The sequence below is a fragment of the Schistocerca americana genome, chromosome 2 (genome assembly GCF_021461395.2).
Source record: "Schistocerca americana isolate TAMUIC-IGC-003095 chromosome 2, iqSchAmer2.1, whole genome shotgun sequence".
NCBI classification, from domain to species: Eukaryota; Metazoa; Arthropoda; class Insecta; order Orthoptera; family Acrididae; genus Schistocerca; species Schistocerca americana.
This window is the reverse complement of record NC_060120.1, coordinates 310,358,508-310,380,440: the sequence shown is the minus strand read 5'-3', so window position 1 is coordinate 310,380,440 and position 21,933 is coordinate 310,358,508. Positions and strand designations below refer to the sequence as shown.

Here is a 21,933-nt window from a genome sequence, read left to right as displayed (position 1 = left end):
TGCTGGTTATCCGAGAATTTCGTGTGTTTTTTCATTTTTTTTCTATGGCCAATATATGACAGCCTTTTTCCTCAGTTGTAGGTCCAAGTGACATTGCGCCCATTAATATATAGTTACGGTGACAGTAGCTGTGGTGCCATAGACTCCCCAGCATCGTAGTAGAATTCCTCGCTGTATTTTCCTCACTCCAGCGGCAGTAACCTGTGCCCTCTGACACCTGCACCGTAGCCCATATTTGCAGTCAGAGTAGAGGCGGAGGCATAACTGGAAAAGGCCAGGATATACAGGAAGATTTCAGTTAGATTACATCATGGTCAGGCAGAGATTCCGAAATCATATACTGGATTTTAAGGCGTACCCAAGAGCAGATATAACACAGATCACAATTTAGTAGTGATAAAGAGCAGGCTGAAGTTTAAGAGACTAGTCAGGAAGAAACAATGCGCAAAGGAGTGGGATACGGAAATGCTAAGGAATGAAGAGATATCCTTGAAGTTATCTGATGCTATAGATACTGCGATAAAGAATAGTTCAGTAGGGAGCTCGGTTGAAGGTGGATGGACATCTCTGAAAAGGGCAGTCACAGGTGTTGAAAAGAAAAACGTAGGTACAGAGAAAGTAACTGCGAAGAAACCATGGATAAAAGAAGAAACATTTCAGCTATCGATTAAAGAAAGTAGTACAAACATTTTCAGGGGAATTCAGGAATACAGAAATACAAGTCACTTAGGAATGAAATAAATGAGAAATGGAGGGAAGCTAAGCCGAGATGGCAGGATGAAAAATTTAAAAAAATCAAAAAGGGAATGATTGTCAGAAGGACTGAATCAGTATACAGAAAAGTCGAAACAAACTTTGTGAAATTAAAGGTAAGGGTGGCAACATTAAGAGTCCAATAAGAATTCCTCTGTTAAATGCTGAGGAGAAAGTGGGTGGGTGGAAAAAGTACATTGAAGGCCTCTATGAGCGGAGAAACTTGTCTGATGGCGTGACAGAAGAAGAAACGGGAGTCGACGGGGAAGAGGTACGGGGTGCAGTGGTAGAATTGAAAAGAGCGTTGAAAGGTTTAAGATCGAATAAGGCAAAAGGGACAGAAAACATTCCATCAGAATTTCTGAAATCATTGGGGCAAGTGGCAACAAACTGTCTGTTCTCGTTGGTGTGTAGAACATACGAATCTGGCGACATGCCATCAGACTTTAGGAAAAACATCATCCACGCAGTTCCGAAGTTTGCAAGAGCCGAAAAGTGCGAGAAATATCTCACAATCAGCTTGACAACTCATGGATCCAAGTCGCTGACAAGAGTAATATACAGCAGAATGAAAAAGAAAATTGAGGATGTGTTAGATGACTTTGCGGTTGATAATGGAAACAACACTAAAGAACAATCGAGACACGTTCATAGGATTTGACGACCTGGAAAAAGCGTTCGACGTTATCATATGGTGAAAGATGTTCGAAATTCTGAGAAAAATAGGGGTAAGCTATAGGGAAATAAGGGTAATGTACAATATGTATGAACCGTGAATTTACTTTAAAAACTTTTTCTTAAGAATTTACTTTATTTTCTAGCGATTCATCAAGAACATTAACACATTTAATTACACTATGTGAGCGTGGAAGTAGTTGCCAGGGAGTAACTGATGAAATCAAAATGAAATTGCTTTTAACAAATGGGAATTTTATTCCTAAAAGCTTTTTTTTTAGAAACAGATTTAAAATTATAAGCAGAAAGCACCCTCTTAGTATCAAGTTACAATTTATTCATAGGCAAAAAGAAACAAATTTTTGAGTGTGTGAGCTTTCGGGCTGAAACTTTGCCCCTCCCTTTTGACACGGCCGTAGTCACGACTGCTCACAACATTCTATGAAAGACCACACAGGCGCAAATCTGCAACACACCCGATCACTTTAAAGTAAAAGTTTTAACAATTCACACAGGCACACAAACTATGCACCCCGTAGGAGGGATGGAAATGGTACAAAACACTAAAATTAAAAGAGTAACTTGCCACCGAAAGTGCAACTTGATTTTAAATTCTAAGAAAAGTCTTATGATGCAAGGGTTGCAACTTTATATACTAAAATGACCATTTAAATAAAATCCCATGAAATGCAATCTTACATAAAATTATACAAGGTTGGCCAAACATGCTCTACAGTACACATATACCGCCTCTCAAATTGATAGGCAAGATAAAAACATATTTCAGGAATTAGGCCGTTACACTTCAAGCAATAAATTCGTTAACACACCGAATCAAACAAATATGGCAGAGGCAGCTATTAACGTACGGCAGATTGATAGGGAGATTACCGAACAACCCGAACCGCAGGTTGCTCTAACCCGCCCCTACTCCACAAGGGAAAAACGGACCACCGAATTCATAAATAACCACCTTCCCGCAGGTGGGCAAACGGAGAAGAATTGTGGAACGACCCGCGGCTGGTGACCTCACCAAGAAAACAAGTAGAATTTAACGAGTAAATGAAACAACATATCACCAATCACTTAACTTCTAATAAACTGCCATTTCTGGCGAAGACCTGGCGCAGCACCCCCAAAACGCTCTCCCGAACCGTCCGTTGCCAGCCGCTTCAACAGACGCAGGAAGGCGCGCCACTCTCCCGTCTCACGACGTCGCAGCTCGCACCGGCCAGACCGATGTCGTGGGTTGACTCCTGTTGTCCTCGTGTCGGTCGCGAAGCCACTACCCCTCGCTATACGGCGCGGCCCACTGGACTCACGTGGCGACCTCACATGCGCCGACGCTCCAGGCGGACAAGTCATCTTGTGTCTCAGTGCGCGACCGACCAACCGATCGATCCAACCGCCAACGACCGTTGCCTGAGCAACTCGAGCAGACTGGCGGCCTAACTTGCAGACTCAGATGCAGGAACTAAGCCCCCGCCCGGGCGACCACTCGTTGAGTTCTCTCACTGCGCCACAAATTCGGACGAGAGACAGACCAGCAAGCTGGGGACGAGAGACTGACCCCAGACTGACTCCAGACTCACCCAGACTGCCCAACTGGCGAGCTCATAGCACCCTTTAAATGCACGTGAACAGGCAACCTTTCCCCTTTCCTACCAGAGGGAGACACCAAAGCTGCGATTGCCACAGCGGCGCCACCGCCAGAAACGGAGGGCGAATGCTTCACACTACGCGTTGCGGCGCGCTCTTCAAAACAGCAATTTTTACCGCGGCTCAATGTACCAGAGCCAAGAGGGAACAATAAGACTGGAAGACCAAGAACGAAGTGCTCGTATTAAAAAAGGTGTAAGACAGGGATATAGTCTGTAGCCCCTACTGTTCAATCTATCCACCGAAGAAGCAGTTACAGAAATAAATAAATGGTTCAACAGTGGAATTAAAATTCAAGGTGAAAAGATATCACTGATACGATTTGCTGATGACACTGCTATCCTCAGGGAAAGTGAAGAAGAACTACACATCTACTGTAGGGAATATACAGTCAAATGCGTACATAATATGAATTTAGAGTAAATCGAAGAAAGACGAAAGTAGTGAAAAAACTGTTCATATGTGTGTGAAATCTTATGGGACTTAACTGCTAAGGTCATCAGTCCCTAAGCTTACGCACTACTTAACCTAAATTATCCTAAGGACAAATACACATACCCATGCCCGAGGGAGGACTCGAACCTCCGCCGGGACCAGCCACACAAAAAGTAGTGAAAAGTAGCAGAAATGAGAACAGCGAGAAACTTAACGTTAGGATTGGTGATCATGAAGTAGATAACGTTAAGGAATTCCGCTACCTAGGCAGCAAACTAACCCATGACGTACGGAGCAAGGAGGACATAACAAGCAGGCTCGCACTGGCAAAAAGGGAATTCCTGTCCAAGGTAAGTCCACTAATATCAAACAGAGGCCTTAATTTGAGGCAGAAATTCCTGAGAACGTACGTTTGGAGCACAGCAGCAATGAAACATGGACTATGGGATAACCGGAACAGAAAATCAGAGAAGCCTTTGTGAAGTGGTGCTACAGACGAATGTTGGAAATTAGGTAGACTGATGAGTTAAGGAATGAGGAGGTTCTTCGCAGAATCGGCGAGGAAAGGAATATACGGAAAACACTGACAAGAAGAAGGGACAGGAGGGCTGGACATCGTGGAATAAGACATCGTGGAATAACTTCCATGGTACTGGAGGGAGCTGTAGAGGGTAAAAACTGTAAAGAACGACAGAGATTGGATTATATCTAGCAAACAATTGAGGATTTAGATTGCAAGTGCTATTCTGAGATGAAGAGGTTGGCACAAGAGAGAAATTCATGGCGGGCTGCAAACCAGTCAGAAGACTGATGACTAAAAAAATTAAAAAAATGTAAATGTCGTGTGACTAGGGCCTCCCGTCCGGTAGACCATTCGCCGGGTGCAAGTCTTTCGATTTGACGCCACTTCGGCGACTTGCACGTCGATGGGGATGAAATGATGATGATTAGGACCACAAAAACACCCAGTCCCTGAACGGAGAAAATCTCCGACCCAGCCGGGAATCGAACCCGGGCCCTAATAAATAATAAACTAAAATAAAATAAAAGGTTGGGGCGTGATACAGTCTAATTAGAAGCGGGGGCAAACGAAACCTCTTTTGTCCCACAATTTCATTTATTATTTTATTTTTTTTCATGTTACATATTCTGTGTAGGCATTGAATCTCCAGCGTTTGTCCAGGTTTGCAACTAAGTACCGATTGTCGGCGGTATACCTGCGAATCACCGCCTCATTTGTTTTGACGATGGATCCCTAATAAGTCTTCCTTCAAGTAGCATATATGTCGATTTTTGTGGCGCTACCTTGAGTCCCACCTGCGAGCACCACCCATGCATGATTCGAAAGAGTGTGTCACAATTATTTTACAGCGAACCTCGACGGTGGGCGAGAACTAAAAGTAGCAAGTCATCAGCGTGTGCTACAACATCTAACAGTTCTTGACTGTTTTTAGTCTACACAGAAGCGGTTCTAAGTTATCATCCCAGAATTCGGTAACGGAAACAGAGATAACGCTCAACATCATGATGTAGCGGAAAGCGCAACACCGAGGCTGTTGAAATAAACAAACTGGTTCATGTTCATCGTGCTCTGGATGAATGGGCCCAAGTTGTAGACAGAGCAAGGTGGCACATTGGACTCGCATTCGGGAGAACGACGGTTAAAACCGCGTCCGGCCATCCAGATTTAGGTTTTGCGTGATTTCTCTAACTCACACCAGCCAAATGCTGGGACGGTTCCTTCGAAAGAGCACGACCGATTTCCTTCCCCATCTCTGACACAATCATAGCTTGTGCTCGGTCTCTAATGACCTCGATGTCGACGGGGCGTAAATCTATTCATCCCTCCTTCCTTCCTTCTCAAGTCGTAGTGCGAGAAACATCCCTGAAATATCAAAGAAACGCCTCCAGGCTCAACAACGCCCTCTAAATACTGTGCAATCGACGGCTTGCATCATTTGAAAAGATGCAAAGTCGTCGCTCGTCGGCCCACTCTACACGCGATTAGTCAGCTGCTATCCAGTTTCTGTGTTGTGTGGCCCTCTGAAGTCGCGCAACCTCACGTGTCGCTGTCAGCAGTTGCTAGTGCATACAGCTCTCTTCACAATGTTCGCTGGGAAAATAATTCAGATGGACCGGCGTTCACTGACACACTTGTCAAATTCGAAACCGACTGTCGTTGACAAGATGTGACACTCATCTCCGGTGTTCGTCGATTTGGATCCCTTTACGACCACTGTTCTTATGCCGTGTTCTGTGGCTGCGAATTTTACACCACTGCGTGTAGACACATTGGACTGTCCGCATTGATACACCAATAAATCGGGTAACTTCATTCACGATGTGACCATGGGCAAGTTCAAACACCATAGCTTCTTTTTGCCGTTCTGTCACGTCTCCATGCTAACCCATCTTTTTACTTTGATTTCGAACAACAGAATGGGATATACTCATCTCTTCAGTCAAGCCCAGCCCTAGCGGTGTAGGGTCACATGCTCTCCTGTTACCACTTTTACCTCATCTAAAGCGCTCCAAAGTGACCAACATGCTCTTTTTAGCGAGTGACTAGTATTTTGTCAGGGGAGCGTATGAGGATATGTGGGTGATAGACGGACCACGGAAATTGTTTGCCGGATTCCAAGAGACAAAAAAAGAGACAGAGGCGGTGGCTTAATAGAAGGTGTGGATTTGAAAAACATCCTGCAGCAACATGAAAGCTTGTAGCTAAAATGTAACGAAAAATTTATCCAGTAGTGTGTCAAATTGTTGATACTGATGACGGGGATTATTATTCTTATCAAACTTATCAATTCGTCGAATGTATAGGCCTACTGTATCACAGTTAGAGATGAATCACGTACGTATACTTTTTTTTTCTGTTTCGTCCGCAGCTCGTGGTGGTGCGGTAGCGTTCTCGCTTCCCACGCCCGGGTTCCCGGGTTCGATTCCCGGCGGGGTCAGGGATTTTCTCTGCCTCGTGATGACTGGGTGTTGTATACTGTCCTTAGGTTAGTTAGGTTTAAGTAGTTCTAAGTTCTAGGGGACTGATGATCATAGATGTTAAGTCCCATAGTGCTCAGAGCCATCTTTTTTTCTGTTTCAAAAATGGCTCTGAGCACTATGGGACTGAACTTCTGAGGTCATCAGTCCCCTAGAACTTAGAACTACTTAAACATAACTAACCTAAGGACATCACACACATCCATGCCCGAGGCAGAATTCGAACCTGCGACCGTAGCGGTCGCGCGGTTCTTTGTGTTTCCTTCGTGTGCTTCACTGCCCCTCCGGCAAAAAAACTTCGCTGCAGCCCTCCCAGAAGACAACCAGATGTGTGGAGCAGAGCTGTCGCCACATAGTTAGAGAGGGAGGCGTGTCAGTGGGATAGCTGTCGCATTCCAGGCCGTAATCTGTGACCCTGTGTGTGCTGGGCAAACACGTCACGCCGCGCGGGGCGACTCCAAAAATAGCCAGCCCTGCGCCTGGCTACGACCCGACCGCCACATGAAGACGCCGACACACCTTGCATCTGCTACTGAAAGTCAGCGGGCGACAAAGTGCAACCCGGCTTGTTTGGCGCCAGCATCGAATCTTTCACCTACTGTCTCTCTCAAATGTGAGTTGAGGGATCTTAGTAAGGGTGGGTGGCTTTACCCGTCAGTGGTTCTTCCTTTTGGTGGCTCTTACTGTGGCAGGCTCTTACCAAGGAGGCTCTTACTGTGGGAGGTCCTTACTTGGGGAAGCTCTTACCGTAGGTAGCTTTTACCATGGGGCTCTCACTGTGGATTATTCTTACTGTGGGAGGGTCTTGCTGCAGCGATGTCTTACTGTGGATTGCTCTTACCATGAGAGCTCTTACTGTTGGAGGCTTTTACTGTGGCAGGCTCTTACTGTTGGAGGCTCTTACTGTAGTAGCTTCTTACTGTGGTAGCCTCTTATTTTGGGAGGCTCTTACCATGCGAAGGGTGGTTCTTACTGTGGGATGCTCTTTACTCTCGGAAGCTGTTACAAAGGATACCAGGAAAGTTTTGCAAAACAACTTTACTTATTTAATTTTTTCGAAATAATTTCCGCCGCATTAAATACACCTCTTCATCCTCCGAAACCAATCCGTAAACCAACACTCCCAGTTTTCTGTATGGAGTAAGGCATACTCGTTGTCCCAAGCCAACAGGAGATTCCCACCATTTGAAATCTGCACTCCTTTCAGCTTCATTTTCACACGCGGGAACAGTGCAAAGTCACAATGAGCAAGGTCTGGAATGTAAGGAGGCTGCTCAAGAAGTTTCAGTCCTGTGCCCCGCAAATATTCGGTGCATGTTTTGACGTGGTGAGCTGGGGCGTTGCCGTGGTGGAGCAACCAAGTGTCCATTCTTGACTTCGGTCGCAGGTTCTTCAAAGATTGGATGACTTTGGGTAGGCACTGCTCAGCGTACCACTTTTGGCTGTGACTGTTATCTGTGTCCAAAACAATACGCTCCACAATTCCACTTGATTTGAAAAAAACAGCTGTCATTTTCTTCTATACTGATCGGGATTTTCTGGCAGCTTCGGTTGTGTCGTCATCTTCAAAGACCCAAACTTTGTTTTGAGACTTAGTCGGCACGTCATGATAGTACAGCCACGTCTCGTCGCCTGTCACGATGTTATTCACGTACTGAAAGTGTCCCTTAAAAGACATTTTTAACATCTCCCGACGCGAAGTCACACGTCATATCATCTGCTCTTCCGTCAATTTATGCGGCACCCAGAGACAACAAAGTTCCCTTACTTGCAAATGATCATGCTGAATCAAACGAATTGCTGGTGCATTTAGCCCTGAGGTGTCCTCTATCTGCTTATAGGTCACTCACCTGTCTTCGTCTAGCATTTTCCCCACAGCATTTGTGTTTTCTTCCGTAACTGATGATCGTGGTTTTCCCGTCTCTCAGCGCCCTCCAGAGGGAAATTTTCTCTTTGGAATTCTCTGTACCAATTGAATATAGTTGTACAATGTGGACACATATTATCGATTGCAAGAGTCATTTTTTTAAGGACTGGCCTAAGTTTAAACTATGCGCGAAGTTGTACGGCAAAACTTCCCGAATGTCACTTCGTGACCACGACGCCATAGCAAGCACTTCAAACTAACCCTGCTAGTGAACGACTGCGCCCACAGACTTGGCACAGCGGCTACAATGCAAGTATGAAGTATTCTCTATACGCAACAACAATCATCCTCCTGTGACTTATTGTGCGTTGTATTGCAAAACTTTCCTAGTAGCCTTTGCATCGTGTGAGGCTCCTACTACAGAAGGCTCTTACTGTAAGAGGCTCTTAGCATGGGAGGCTCTTAATTTGGATTAATGTTACTGTGCGAGGCCGTTACCCTCAGAGGCTCTTCCCACTGTGGCTGGTTTTCGTCGTGGGCCGTATGGTTCTAGTGTGGTATGCAGGACATCAGTACACAATGTGATGTCTAAGCATGACAATACAGGATGGTCAACGACTCTTCCACCAGATCAGTTCCATGGTTGAGTCTTATCATCACCCATCAGACGGAACCTAAGTCCATATGCGCCATGGAAAAGCCCAACATACCGTTGCAGAGTACCATCAAAGGACTGCAACATGTTCCTTGATATCTCCTCAAAATGACATGGGCAGTTCTTTCCACTATTTCACACGCATTGTACTACGTTTGCTTGCGTGTAGGGTCAGCTGCCTTTCTTTGAACCATTCGTTGATCACCGCTAATCATGCAGCGTCTTTCAATACGTTCTATTGGCGACAGAGTCCTGTACACAGCAGCGTCGCTTAATGTCGGATACTAGCGGACTTATTACATTTCCTAGACGTTCATCCGACGTTATTTTCACTTCTGACCCTTAGACGTTCCCATCCCACGAAAGAGATCATTTAATGAAATCCATTTAATGATTCCGTCATTGTCTGCCAGATGCTTCTTGTTAACACTTCCATATTCCATTTACTACTCACTGGTCTAATCGTGACTTCTCAGTCAGTGGCTTTGAATGTTGATTGCAGAATACTCCCTTGTAATTAGCTATCTATACTGTGTAATGATGAATTTTCGACACACCATGATGGTCTCACTACCAGTACAAAAGGCTCTGAAAACTTTGATGCTCCCTTCATTTATACATGTGGCTCACTGCAAGCATCTGCATGAATCTGGTAATCATCTCATTCCAGATCCATGAAGCTACCGTCATTTATCTGCCACTGAGGTCTCAGTCATAAATGGCTGTGGGGACACCTCTCTTTGTCATTCATGTACCCAGCCACCTGAGATTGGGCAGCCACGATGGACGGACTCACATTTGACATGAGTCAGAGCTAGAATCTACTTTGGCTGTACTGCTATACTTTCCGCACCTCTTCCCTGATCGACTCCAGGTGAATTCAAAATGAATGCAACGATTGCAATCTACACTCCTGGAAATGGAAAAAAGAACACATTGACACCGGTGTGTCAGACCCACCATACTTGCTCCGGACACTGCGAGAGGGCTCTACAAGCAATGATCACACGCACGGCACAGCGGACACACCAGGAACCGCGGTGTTGGCCGTCGAATGGCGCTAGCTGCGCAGCATTTGTGCACCGCCGCCGTCAGTGTCAGCCAGTTTGCCGTGGCATACGGAGCTCCATCGCAGTCTTTAACACTGGTAGCATGCCGCGACAGCGTGGACGTGAACCGTATGTGCAGTTGACGGACTTTGAGCGAGGGCGTATAGTGGGCATGCGGGAGGTCGGGTGGACATACCGCCGAATTGCTCAACACGTGGGGCGTGAGTTCTCCACAGTACATCAATGTTGTCGCCAGTGGTCGGCGGAAGGTGCACGTGCCCGTCGACCTGGGACCGGACCGCAGCGACGCACGGATGCACGCCAAGAGCGTAGGATCCTACGCAGTGCCGTAGGGGACCGCACCGCCACTTCCCAGCAAATTAGGTACACTGTTGCTCCTGGGGTATCGGCGAGGACCATTCGCAACCGTCTCCATGAAGCTGGGCTACGGTCCCGCACACCGTTAGGCCGTCTTCCGCTCACGCCCCAACATCGTGCAGCCCGCCTCCAGTGGTGTCGCGACAGGCGTGAATGGACGGACGAATAGAGACGTGTCGTCTTCAGCGATGAGAGTCGCTTCTGCCTTGGTGCCAATGATGGTCGTATGCGTGTTTGGCGCCGTGCAGGTGAGCGCCACAATCAGGACTGCATACGACCGAGGCACACAGGGCCAACACCCGGCATCATGGTGTGGGGAGCGATCTCCTACACTGGCCGTACACCACTGGTGATCGTCGAGGGGACACTGAATAGTGCACGGTACATCCAAACCGTCATCGAACCCATCGTTCTACCATTCCTAGACCGGCAAGGGAACTTGCTGTTCCAACAGGACAATGCACGTCCGCATGTATCCCGTGCCACCCAACGTTCTCTAGAAGGTGTACGTCAACTACCCTGGCCAGCAAGATCTCCGGATCTGTCCCCCATTGAGCATGTTTGGGACTGGATGAAGCGTCGTCTCACGCGGTCTGCACGTCCAGCACGAACGCTGGTCCAACTGAGGCGCCAGGTGGAAATGGCATGGCAAGCCGTTCCACAGGACTACATCCAGCATCTCTACGATCGTCTCCATGGGAGAATAGCAGCCTGCATTGCTGCGAAAGGTGGATATACACTGTACTAGTGCCGACATTGTGCATGCTCTGTTGCCTGTGTCTATGTGCCTGTGGTTCTGTCAGTGTGATCATGTGATGTATCTGACCCCAGGAATGTGTCAATAAAGTTTCCCCTTCCTGGGACAATGAATTCACGGTGTTCTTATTTCAATTTCCAGGAGTGTATTATAACCATGCAATGCTCATAATAAAAAGGTATAATGAAATTGTCAAGAAATAAAGTTAATAAAACCATACTACAAAACACGAAAGTCATCAGGCCTCATTTTACCTTTTCCTTATTTTTAGTACTTGACAAATCCGTTATACATTGCATGTCTTGCTTTTATTGTTTGCTTCGCACTAGGCCTATTTTGCTTAATTCCATGCGTAAGTAAGGTGGTTTTGGTGGTATTAGTAGCGGGTGGCATTTGGGAGGAAACGTGAGAGTACGTCTGTTTGTCAGCTATGATTTCTTCGATGGTCTGTCAGACCGACGGTATTAGCTCCGGTGGCGGCCACTCCCTGATCTATATGTGTATACAAGAGTCTCATCGCGGTTCGCGAGGCAGTTTGTTGACTGGTCTTGCTTCACATTCGACTGTCGATCTTTTTTTGTTATGTTGGTACATATGTCCCGAACATATGTTCACAGTTTCATGTCTACAGCATACTTCATTTGTTTTGCACAGATAAAAAGGTTAGATGTGTTTTAGTGCACTCGGCGATTTTCGAGTGTTATAAAAATGGAGCAAAGAATTTGCGTCAAATTTTATGTGAAAAATGGAATCAAGTGCTGTAAAACACTCGAAATCTTGGCAGTGACAGTGACGGCGACGAACCTCGCTCTGGACGCCCCAGCACATCAACAACAGATGATTACGTCGAAGCTGTGAAGAAAATTATTCTAGAAAATCGTCTAATTACCGCAAGAGAAGTTGCTGAGGATGTCGGCATATCGGTTGGCTCGTGTCATGTAATTTTTTCGGATGTTTTGGGCATGAGACGTGTGCCAACGAAGTTTGTTCCAAAACTTCTCAATTTTGATCAGAAGAACCGTCGCATGAGCTCTTGAATGACGTCACTGATGATCCTGATTTGCTCAAAAGAGTCATAACTGCCCAAACGTCCCAATGGAAGCATCCTGAGCCAAGACCGAAAAAAGCACGCCAAGTTCAATCAAATGTCAAAGCTTTGCTTACTGTTTTTTTTCCAATTACCGTGACGTAGTGCATCATAAATTTTTGCCTCAGGGTCATACGGTCAATAAGGAGTATTACTTTGACGTTATGCGCCGTTTACTAGAACCAATACGCAGAAAACGTCCGGAATTGTGGAAAAACAATTCATGGCTTTTGCATCACGACAAAGCATCTGAGAGATTTTTTGGCCAAAAACAATGCCTCAGCCACCATATTCACCGGATTTGGCTCCCTGTGACTTTTTCCTGTTCCCAAAACTGAAGAGACCTATGAAAGGAAGAAGATTTTCAACGATTAAGGAAATAAAAATTGCATCGCTGGAAATACTCAAGGCTGAACCAAAAAGTGCTTATGAGAAGTGCTTCGATGATTGGAAGAGGCGTTGGCACGAGTGTATTATATCTTAGGGGGATTACTTTGAAGGGGCAATATGAATATTAATGAATAAATAAATATTTTTTCATAAAAATATAAAGTCCCTTACTTTTTGAACACACCTCGTAGACGTTCCCAGTATAGTGCTGTCGAAATGTACTCGGGCGTCCATGATGGTAACTGCGTTGAAATGCCGCGACGTTTCGATGATTGTAACTCTCATACTCTTTCCTGGTGAGGTGTCGAGATAACCCGGGCGTCCCATATGTATTTATCCGAGCAGTGCTCCCCCCCCCCCCCCCCTTCGCGGCCACGACCATTCCTCCTTTCCCCCTTACATAACCCCGGCGCGGTGCTCGGCGTCCCCAGAACGTGCCACTATTTTGCAGGAAGAATCGTGTAAGATTGCCTTGAAAACCGTACAGGACCTGTATTTACCCATTCCGAGAGGAGAGGAAGCTGTTTGGCTACTAACAGTTTTCAAAAATGGTTCAAATGGCTCTAAGCACTATTAGACTTAACATCTGAGGTCATCTGTCCCCTAGACTTAGAACTACTTAAACCTAACTAACCTAAGAACATCACACACATCCATGCTCGAGGCAGGATTCAAACCTGCGACCGTAGCAGCAGCGCGGTTCCGGACTGAAGCGCCTAGAACCGCTCGACCACAGCGGCCGGCACCAACAGTTTTCCTAGACCGTATTAGACATGGTAATGTGTTGTTATTGTTGTGTTTTCATATACGCGACTAGTCACATTAAGGTGTCCACTTCCAAAGGCGTGAATAACCGTCTTTCGCAGCGCGGACGTGCAGGAAGAGAGTGGACGAGTTCTGGGAGATATAGACAGCGATGTGGAGTCGTGCCGACCCCAGCGCCGTGGCCAGGTGCGTTAGGTTTCACGGTTGAGACTCCGTGGCGTGTACAGGCTGGCCGAAATGGTCCCATAGATCCTCGACTGGGTCCTAATCCGGTGAGTTTGGATGCCAGGGGAGTACAGTAAAATCCTAGTGTGTACGAATCGCGCACATACACTGCGAGCTGTGTGACACATTGCGCTGTCCTGCTGGTAGGTGCCATGGTGGCGAGGGAAAAAACAAACTACGTGTAGGAGAGGACATGGTCCCCAAGGTATTTACTAGCGATTCATCAAGAACATTAACACATTTAATCACACTATCTAAGCGTGGAAGTAGTTGCCGGTGGGTAACTGATGAAAACATATCAAATTTCTTTCAACAAATGGAAATTTTATTCCTAAAAGCCTCTTTTTAAACAGATTTAAAATTATAATCAGAAAGCACCCTCTAAATATCAAGTTACAATTTATTCAGAGGCAGAAAGAACAAATTTTTGATAGTATGAGCTTTCCGGCTGAGAACCTTGCCGCTCCCTTTTGACACGGCCGTAGTCACGACCGCTCACAACCACCTCTGAAAGACTACATTGGTGCAAATCTGCAACACACCAGATTACTTTAAACTAAAAATTTTTAACAACTCACACAAGCACATAAACTATGCACCCCGTAGAAGGAATGGAAATGGTACAAAACACTAAAATTAAAAGATTAACTTGCCACCGAAGGTGGAACTTGATTTTAACTCCTAAGAAAAGTCTTACGGTGGAAGGGTGGCAACTTTATATACTAAAATGACCATTTAAATAAAAGCCCATGAAACGCAATCTTATATAAAATTATACAGGGTTGGCCAAACGAGTTAACATGCTCTACAGTACACATACACCGCCTCTCAAGATGATAGGCAAGATAAAAACATATTTCAGGAATTCGGCCGTTACACTTCAAGCAATAAATTCGTTAACACCGAATCCGACAAACATGACAGAGGCAGCTATTAACGTACGGCAGACCGACACACAGACAGAGAGACACTAATTGCCTAACAAATGCGGACGAGAGACAGACCAGCAACTGGTGACGAGTGAGTGACCCAGAAAACAAGTAGAATTTAACAAGTAAATGGAACAACATATCACGAATCACTGAACTTCTAATAAACTGCGATTTTTTGAGAAGACCTGGCGCAGCACGCCCAAAACGCTCTCCCGAACCGCCCGCTGCCAGCCGCTTCAACGGACGCAGGAAGGCGCGCCGCTCTCCCGTCTCACGTCATCTCAGCTCGCACCGGCCACACCGATGTCGTGGGTTGACTCCTGTTGCTCTCGTATGGGCCGCGAAGCCACTACCCCTCGCTATACGGCGCGGCCCACTGGACTCACGTGGCGACCTCACATGCGCCGACGCTCCAGGCGGACAAGTCATCTTGTGTCTCAGTGCGCGACCGACCAACCGATCGATCCAACCGCCAACGACCGTTGCCTGAGCAACTCGAGCAGACTGGCGGCCTAACTTGCAGACTCAGATGCAGGAACTAAGCCCCCGCCCGGGCGACCACTCGTTGAGTTCTCTCACTGCGCCACAAATTCGGACGAGAGACAGACCAGCAAGCTGGGGACGAGAGACTGACCCCAGACTGACTCCAGACTCACCCAGACTGCCCAACTGGCGAGCTCATAGCACCCTTTAAATGCACGTGAAAAGGCAACCTTTCCCCTTTCCCAACAGAGGGAGACACCAAAGCTGCGATTACCACAGCGGCGCCATCTCCAGAAACGGAGGGCGACTGCTTCACACCAAGCACTGCAGCGCGCTCTTCAAATCAGCAATTTTTACCACGGCTCATACATACTTGTTTTGATTCATTGGCCCTTCCAGAACGTCGAGGTCACGCACGAAAGCATTCCCCAAACATCAACGCTCCGTCCTCGTGACTCGACGCTTCCGACGATAGCTGGAGGGCCGTACGTGCCTGCAGTCATGTGCTCGTTGGATCATAAAACGTCATCCATCTGAAAAGGCCACCTGTCTCCTCTCAGTGGACGTCCAGTTGCAGTATCGACGTGCCAGTTTCAGCCGTTGTCACTGATGGACAGTAGTCAGCATGGGTGCATGAACCAGGCACCTGCTGTAGAGTCTCATACGCAGTAACGTTCGCTGAACGATCGTTGAGCAGATACTGTTGGTAGCCCCTTGGTTCTCTGCAGCCATCGTTCACACTTGTCATCTACGGCCCGCGGTGCCACACAGCTGCCTCGGCACCGGTTTTGGAAATCAGAATTCTGACATGCACGGCGGCACGCGAACCGTTTACGAACTTTGCCGTCCCGGAAATGCCTCCACGCTTTTCCCGAAAGCAAATGATGCGGCCCTTTTGGACTTCAGATACATCCCCCCATTACGACAATGGCTGCAGTGTTTTCCGCGCCCCTACGAAACGATTTATATACCCTCCGATGCTATTGATCCCGTCTGCCACGTTCACGTCGAACGTAAGCTGCTGTTATACTAGTGTGACTAGACGTACATTACTGGTCATTAAAATTGCTACACCAAGAAGAAATGCAGATGATAAACGGGTATTCATTGGACAAATCTATTATACTAGAACTGACATGTGATTATATTTTCACGCAATTTGGGTGCACAGATCCTGAGAAATCAGTACCCAGAACAACCACCTCTGTCCGCAATAACGGCCTTGATACGCCTGGGCATTGACTCAAACAGAGCTTGGATGGCGTGTAGAGGTACAGCTGCCCATGCACCTTCAACACGATACCACAGTTCATCAGGAGTAGTGACTGGCGTATTGTGACGAGCCAGTTGCTCGGCCACCATTGAGCAGACGTTTTCAATTGGTGAGAGATCTGGAGAATGTGCTGCCCAGGACAGCAGTCGAACATTTTCCGTATCCAGAAAGGCCCGTACAGGACCTGTAACATGCGGTGGTGCATTATCCTGCTGAAATGTAGGGTTTTGCAGGGATCGAATGAAGGGTAGAGCCACGGGTCGTAACACATGTCAAATGTAACGTCCACTGTTCAAAGTGCCGTCAATGCGAACAAGAGGTGACCGAGACGTGTAACCAATGGCATGCCATACCATCACGCCGGGTGATACGCCAGTATGGCGATGACGAATACACGCTTCCAATGTGGGTTCACCGCGATGACGCCAAACACGGATGCGACCATCATGGTGCTGTAAACAGAACCTGGATTCATCCAGCAAAATGACGTTTTGCCATTCGTGCACCCAGGTTCGTCGTCGAGTACACCATCGCAGGTGCTCCTGTCTGTGATGCACCGTCAAGGGTAACCGCAGCCATGGTCTCCGAGGTGGTAGTCCATGCTGCTGCAAACATCGACGAACTGTTCGTGCAGATGGTTGTTGTCTTGCAAACGTCCCCATCTGTTGACTCAGGGATCGAGACGTGGCTGCACGATCCGTTACAGCCATGCGGATAAGATGCCTGTCATCTCGACTGCTAGTGATACGATGCCGTTGGGATCCAGCACGGCGTTCCGTATTACCTTCCTGAACCGACCGATTCCATATTCTGCTAACAGTCATTGGATCTCGACCAACGCGAGCAGCAATGTCGCGATACGATAAACCGCAATCGCGATAGGCTACAATCCGACCTTAATCAAAGTCGGAAACGTGATGGTAAGCATTTCTCCTCCTTACACGAAGCATCACAACAACGTTTCACCAGGCAACGCCGATCAACTGCTGTTCGTGTATGAGAATTCGGTTGGAAACTTTCCTCATGTCAGCGCGTTGCAGGTGTCGCCACCGGCGCCAACCTTGTGTGAATGCTCTGAAAAGCTAATGATTTGCATATCAAAGCATCTTCTTCCCGTCGGTTAAATTTCGCGTCTGTAGCACGTCATCTTTGAGGTGTACCAATTTTAATGGCCAGTAGCGTATTTTTGTCCACATCCAGTTGATGTATAACGTATATTTTGTAGTAAGCGACAGAGAACACTGCCGGCAGGTAAGAGCAGGTGTGGTGTGTGCCGCAGGATGGAGCGAGGCGGCCGGGCGCTGTGGCTTGCGCTGCTGCTGGGAGCGGCGGGGGCGGTGCCGCGGCAGCCGGCGACGGAGGTGCGCCACGGGCTGGGGCCGCTGGCGCGCGTGCCGCCGCTGGACCAGGGCTGCCCCGAGCCGTGCAGCTGCGCGCCCGTACAGCTGACGGCCGTCTTCGGCCTGATGCTGTTCGTGCGCCAGGTCGTGATGAACTGCACGGCCACCGCGCTCACCGCGCTGCCGGGGCCCGTCTTCTACGAGGTGTACGCGCTGCTGCTCTCCCACAACAACATCACGCAGCTCGGCCCGCACGGATTCGCCGCCGACATGCAGGTAACTTAGTGTCGTGTGACAAACAAGTGTCATCACAGTCGATGTAAACGTACGCTTCCGCGGCCGCTGTCACTGTCAATGAAATTCATCTGGGTTTGAGGCCGCAGTGTCAACTATAAAATTCCGATGTTTCGGCGACTATTGCAAGACGCCTTCCTCAGGGTGTATTGATAACTGCTGAATGCCCACTAGTTTGGTTGCTTTATACAGGGTGGTCCATTGATAGTGACCGGGCCAAATATCTCACGAAATAAATATCAAATCAAACAAACTACAAAGAACGAAATTCGTCTAGCTTGAAGGGGGAAACCAGATGGCGCTGTGGTTGGCCCGCTAGATGGCGCTGCCATAGGTCAAACGGATATCAACAGCGTTTTTGTTTAATAGGAACCCCCATTATTGTTAATTTTCGTGTAATAATATGAATGTTTTAGTTGGACCATTTTTTTTCGCCTTGTGATAGATGGCGCTGTAATAGTCACAAACGTATAAGTACGTGGTATCACGTAACATTCCGCCAGCGCGGAAGGTATTTGCTTCGTGATACATTACCCGTGTTAAAATAGACCGTTTACCAATTGCGGAAAAGGTCGATATCGTGTTGATGTATGGCTATTGTGATCAAAATGCCCAACGGGCGTGTGCTATGTATGCTGCTCAGTATCATGGACGACATGATCCAGGTGTCCGGACTGTTCGCCGGATAGTTACGTTATTTAAGGAAACAGGAAGTGTTCGGCCACATGTGAAACGTCAACCACGACCTGCAACAAATGATGATGCCCAAGTAGGTGTTTTACCTGCTGTCGCGGCTAGTCCGAACATCAGTAGCAGACAAATTGCGCGAGAATCGGGAATCTCAAAAACGTCGGTGTTGAGAATGCTACATCAACATCGATTGCACCCGTACCATATTTCTATGCACCAGGAATTGCATGGCATGGTCATCAGTCCCCTACAACTTAGAACTACTTAAACCTAACTAACCTAAGGACATCACACACATCCATGCCCGAGGCAGGATTCGAACCTGCGACCGTAGCAGTCGTGCGGTTCCGGACTGAGCGCCTAGAACCGCTAGACCACCGCGGCCGGCCCGGATTCCTTTCTGTGGGGAAAGTTGAAGGATATTTGCTGTCGTGATCCACCGACAACGCCTGACAACATGCGTCAGCGCATTGTCAGTGCATGTGCGAACATTACGGAAGGCGAACTACTGGCTGTTGAGATTAATGTTGTTACACGTATTGCCAAATGCATTGAGGTTGGCGGACATCATTTTGAGCATTTATTGCATTAATGTGGTATTTACAGGTAATCACGCCGTAACAGCATGCGTTCTCAGAAATGATAAGTTCAGAAAGGTACATGTATCACATTGGAACAACCTAAATAAAATGTTCAAACGTACCTACGTTTTGTATTTTAAATTAAAAATTCTACCTGTTACCAAATGTTCGTCTAAAATTGTGAGCCATATGTTTGTGACTATTACAGCGCCATCTACCGCAAAGCAAGAAAAGTGGTCCAACTAAAACATTTATATTTCTTTACGTACTACACGAATATGTAATAAAAAAATGCGGTTCCTATTAAAAAAAACCGCAGTTGATATCCGTTTGACCTATGGTAGCGCCATCTAGCGGGCCAACCATAGCGCCATCTGGTTTCCCCCTTCAAGCTAGACAAGTTTCGTTCTTTGTAGTTTTTTCGTTTGACGCTTATTTCGTGAGATATTTGGCCCGGTCACGATCAATGGACCATCCCACTCATGGTGAGTGCTGTTATTGGATATAAGGATGAAGAGCAAGGTGTTCTTTTATCGGTCTTTGCATTGCCTACGTTTACAAATGTCGTCACAACACCCTCCTCTCTCCCCACATTGAAAGAGGACAATTCGCTTGATACGTATCCTCAATGGTCAGTGTTCAGTGGCATTGGAAGAGAAAAGAATTCATTCCCAGTTTTAACTAGGTCCGGATCAAATTAAGTACCAACTGTCTCCCAGTTAGCAATATAGGGTGTATCAAAAGGAATCACCCGATTTAAAAAGAAATCATAACTACTATGTTATTTGGGATATGTACGTGGACAATGTACTGTTGGAAAGAACAAACTCTCGAGTTTTACGTGGTTCACGCTAGGTAGCAGCAGTGAGCGCCCACTTTAATTCTAGCAAAAATTGTGTCGGGACAACAGAAAGCGTTTTGTGTTCTACGTTTTGCGCAGTGCGGGTCAGTAATAACTGTTCAGCGTGACTTTCGTACTAGGTACGATGTGGATCCTGCTACAGCACAGAGCACTAGCTCTGTTTGTTTGTGTAAAGTCAAATCGCCTGGCCGTCCGCAAGTGTCTGACACAGACGTCGAACGCATCCGCCACAGTTTCACAAGGAGTCCGCAGGAATCCGTTCGCCGCGCAGCTCGACAGCTCAACACGCTCCCGATGTCCGTCTGGCCGGAGTGTTGCGTCGACGTTTACATGTGAAACCATACAAAATTAAGTTACTGCAAGCTCTTCGTGAAGGTGACAAACAACAATGTGTGCCTTTCTGTAATTTTGTTTTTGGCAAGATGGAGGATGACAGTTATCTTACACGCTTAGTGTTTAGTGACGAGGCAACATTTCATTTAAATGAAAAGGTGGACCTTCATAATGTGAGAATATGGGGTATGGAACAACCTCTTGAAGTTGTACAAAATTAGAGGGGATCGCCAAAAAGATAATGTGTTTTGTGCAGTTTCACGGGAAAAGGTATACGGCCCATTTTTCTTTGCCGAGAAAACTGTTACGGGAAGCACATATCTCGATATGCTTGAGAAGTTTCTTTTCCCACAGTTGGAGAAAGATTCGAACGGTTTCATTTACCAATAAGACGGTGCACCGCCACTCTGGCAACTGGAAGTGCGGGAATTTTTAAATCAATGGATTACTGAACGATGGATCGGTCGCACTGGACCAAATGATTCACCCCTACATTACTGGCCTCAATGGTCACCGGACCTGACTGTATGTGATTATTTCTTGAGATGGTTTATAAAACACTCTGTTTATGTGCCTCCGTTACCAGCAACAACGAATGAACTGAGACATCGCATAACAGCAGCTGTGGAAGCTGTAACTCAAGACATGCTTGCTGCAGTGTGGGAACAATTTGAATACCGGATTGACATACACCGTGCATCTCAAGGGGGGCATATTGAACACCTAAGAAAGGGTATGAAAAAAAAACTTTTTGATTTTCCAGTTCATCGCAAAACAAAATTCATTGAATGTGTTTATTAGTTTCAGAAATATGTTGTTGTTGTTGTTGTTGTGGTCTTCGGTCCTGAGACTCGTTTGATGTAGCTCTCCATGCTACCCTATCCTGTGCAAGCTTCTTCATCTTCCAGTACTTACTGCAACCCACATCCTTCTGAATCTGCTTAGTGTATTCATCTCTTGGTCTCCCTCTACGATGTTTACCTTCCACGCTGCCCTCCAATGCTAAATTTGTGATCCCTTGATGCCTCAGAACATGTCCTACTAACCGGTCCCTTCTTGTTGTCAAGTTGTGCCACATACTCCTCTTCTCCCCAATTCTATTCCATACTTCATCATTAGTTATGTGATCTACCCATCTTATCTTCAGCATTCTTCTGTAGCACCACATTACGAAAGCTTCTATTCTCTTCTTGTCCAAAATATTTATCGTCCATGTTTCACTTCCATACATGGCTGCACTCCATACAAATACTTTCAGAAACGATTTCCTGACACTTAAATCTATACTCGATGTTAACAAATTTCTCTTCTTCAGAAACGCTTTCCTTGCCATTGCCAGTCTAGATTTTATATCTTCTCTATTTCGACCATCATCAGTTATTTTGCTCCCCAAATAGCAAAACTCCTTTACTACCTTGTCTCATTTCCTGATCTAATTCCCTCAGCATCT

General features: G+C 46.7%; 1 protein-coding gene across 1 annotated transcript in view; it reads left to right on the top strand.

Moving 5' to 3' along the window:
* LOC124595216 (leucine-rich repeat-containing G-protein coupled receptor 5-like) overlaps positions 1 to 21,933 on the top strand; it is a 377,880-nt gene that overhangs the window by 303,101 nt on the left and 52,846 nt on the right. Inside the window, exon 2 of the mRNA XM_047133860.1 lies at positions 17,663 to 17,999. Coding sequence (XP_046989816.1) covers positions 17,663 to 17,999 — 337 coding nt within the window. The remainder of the gene's footprint in view (positions 1 to 17,662; positions 18,000 to 21,933) is intronic.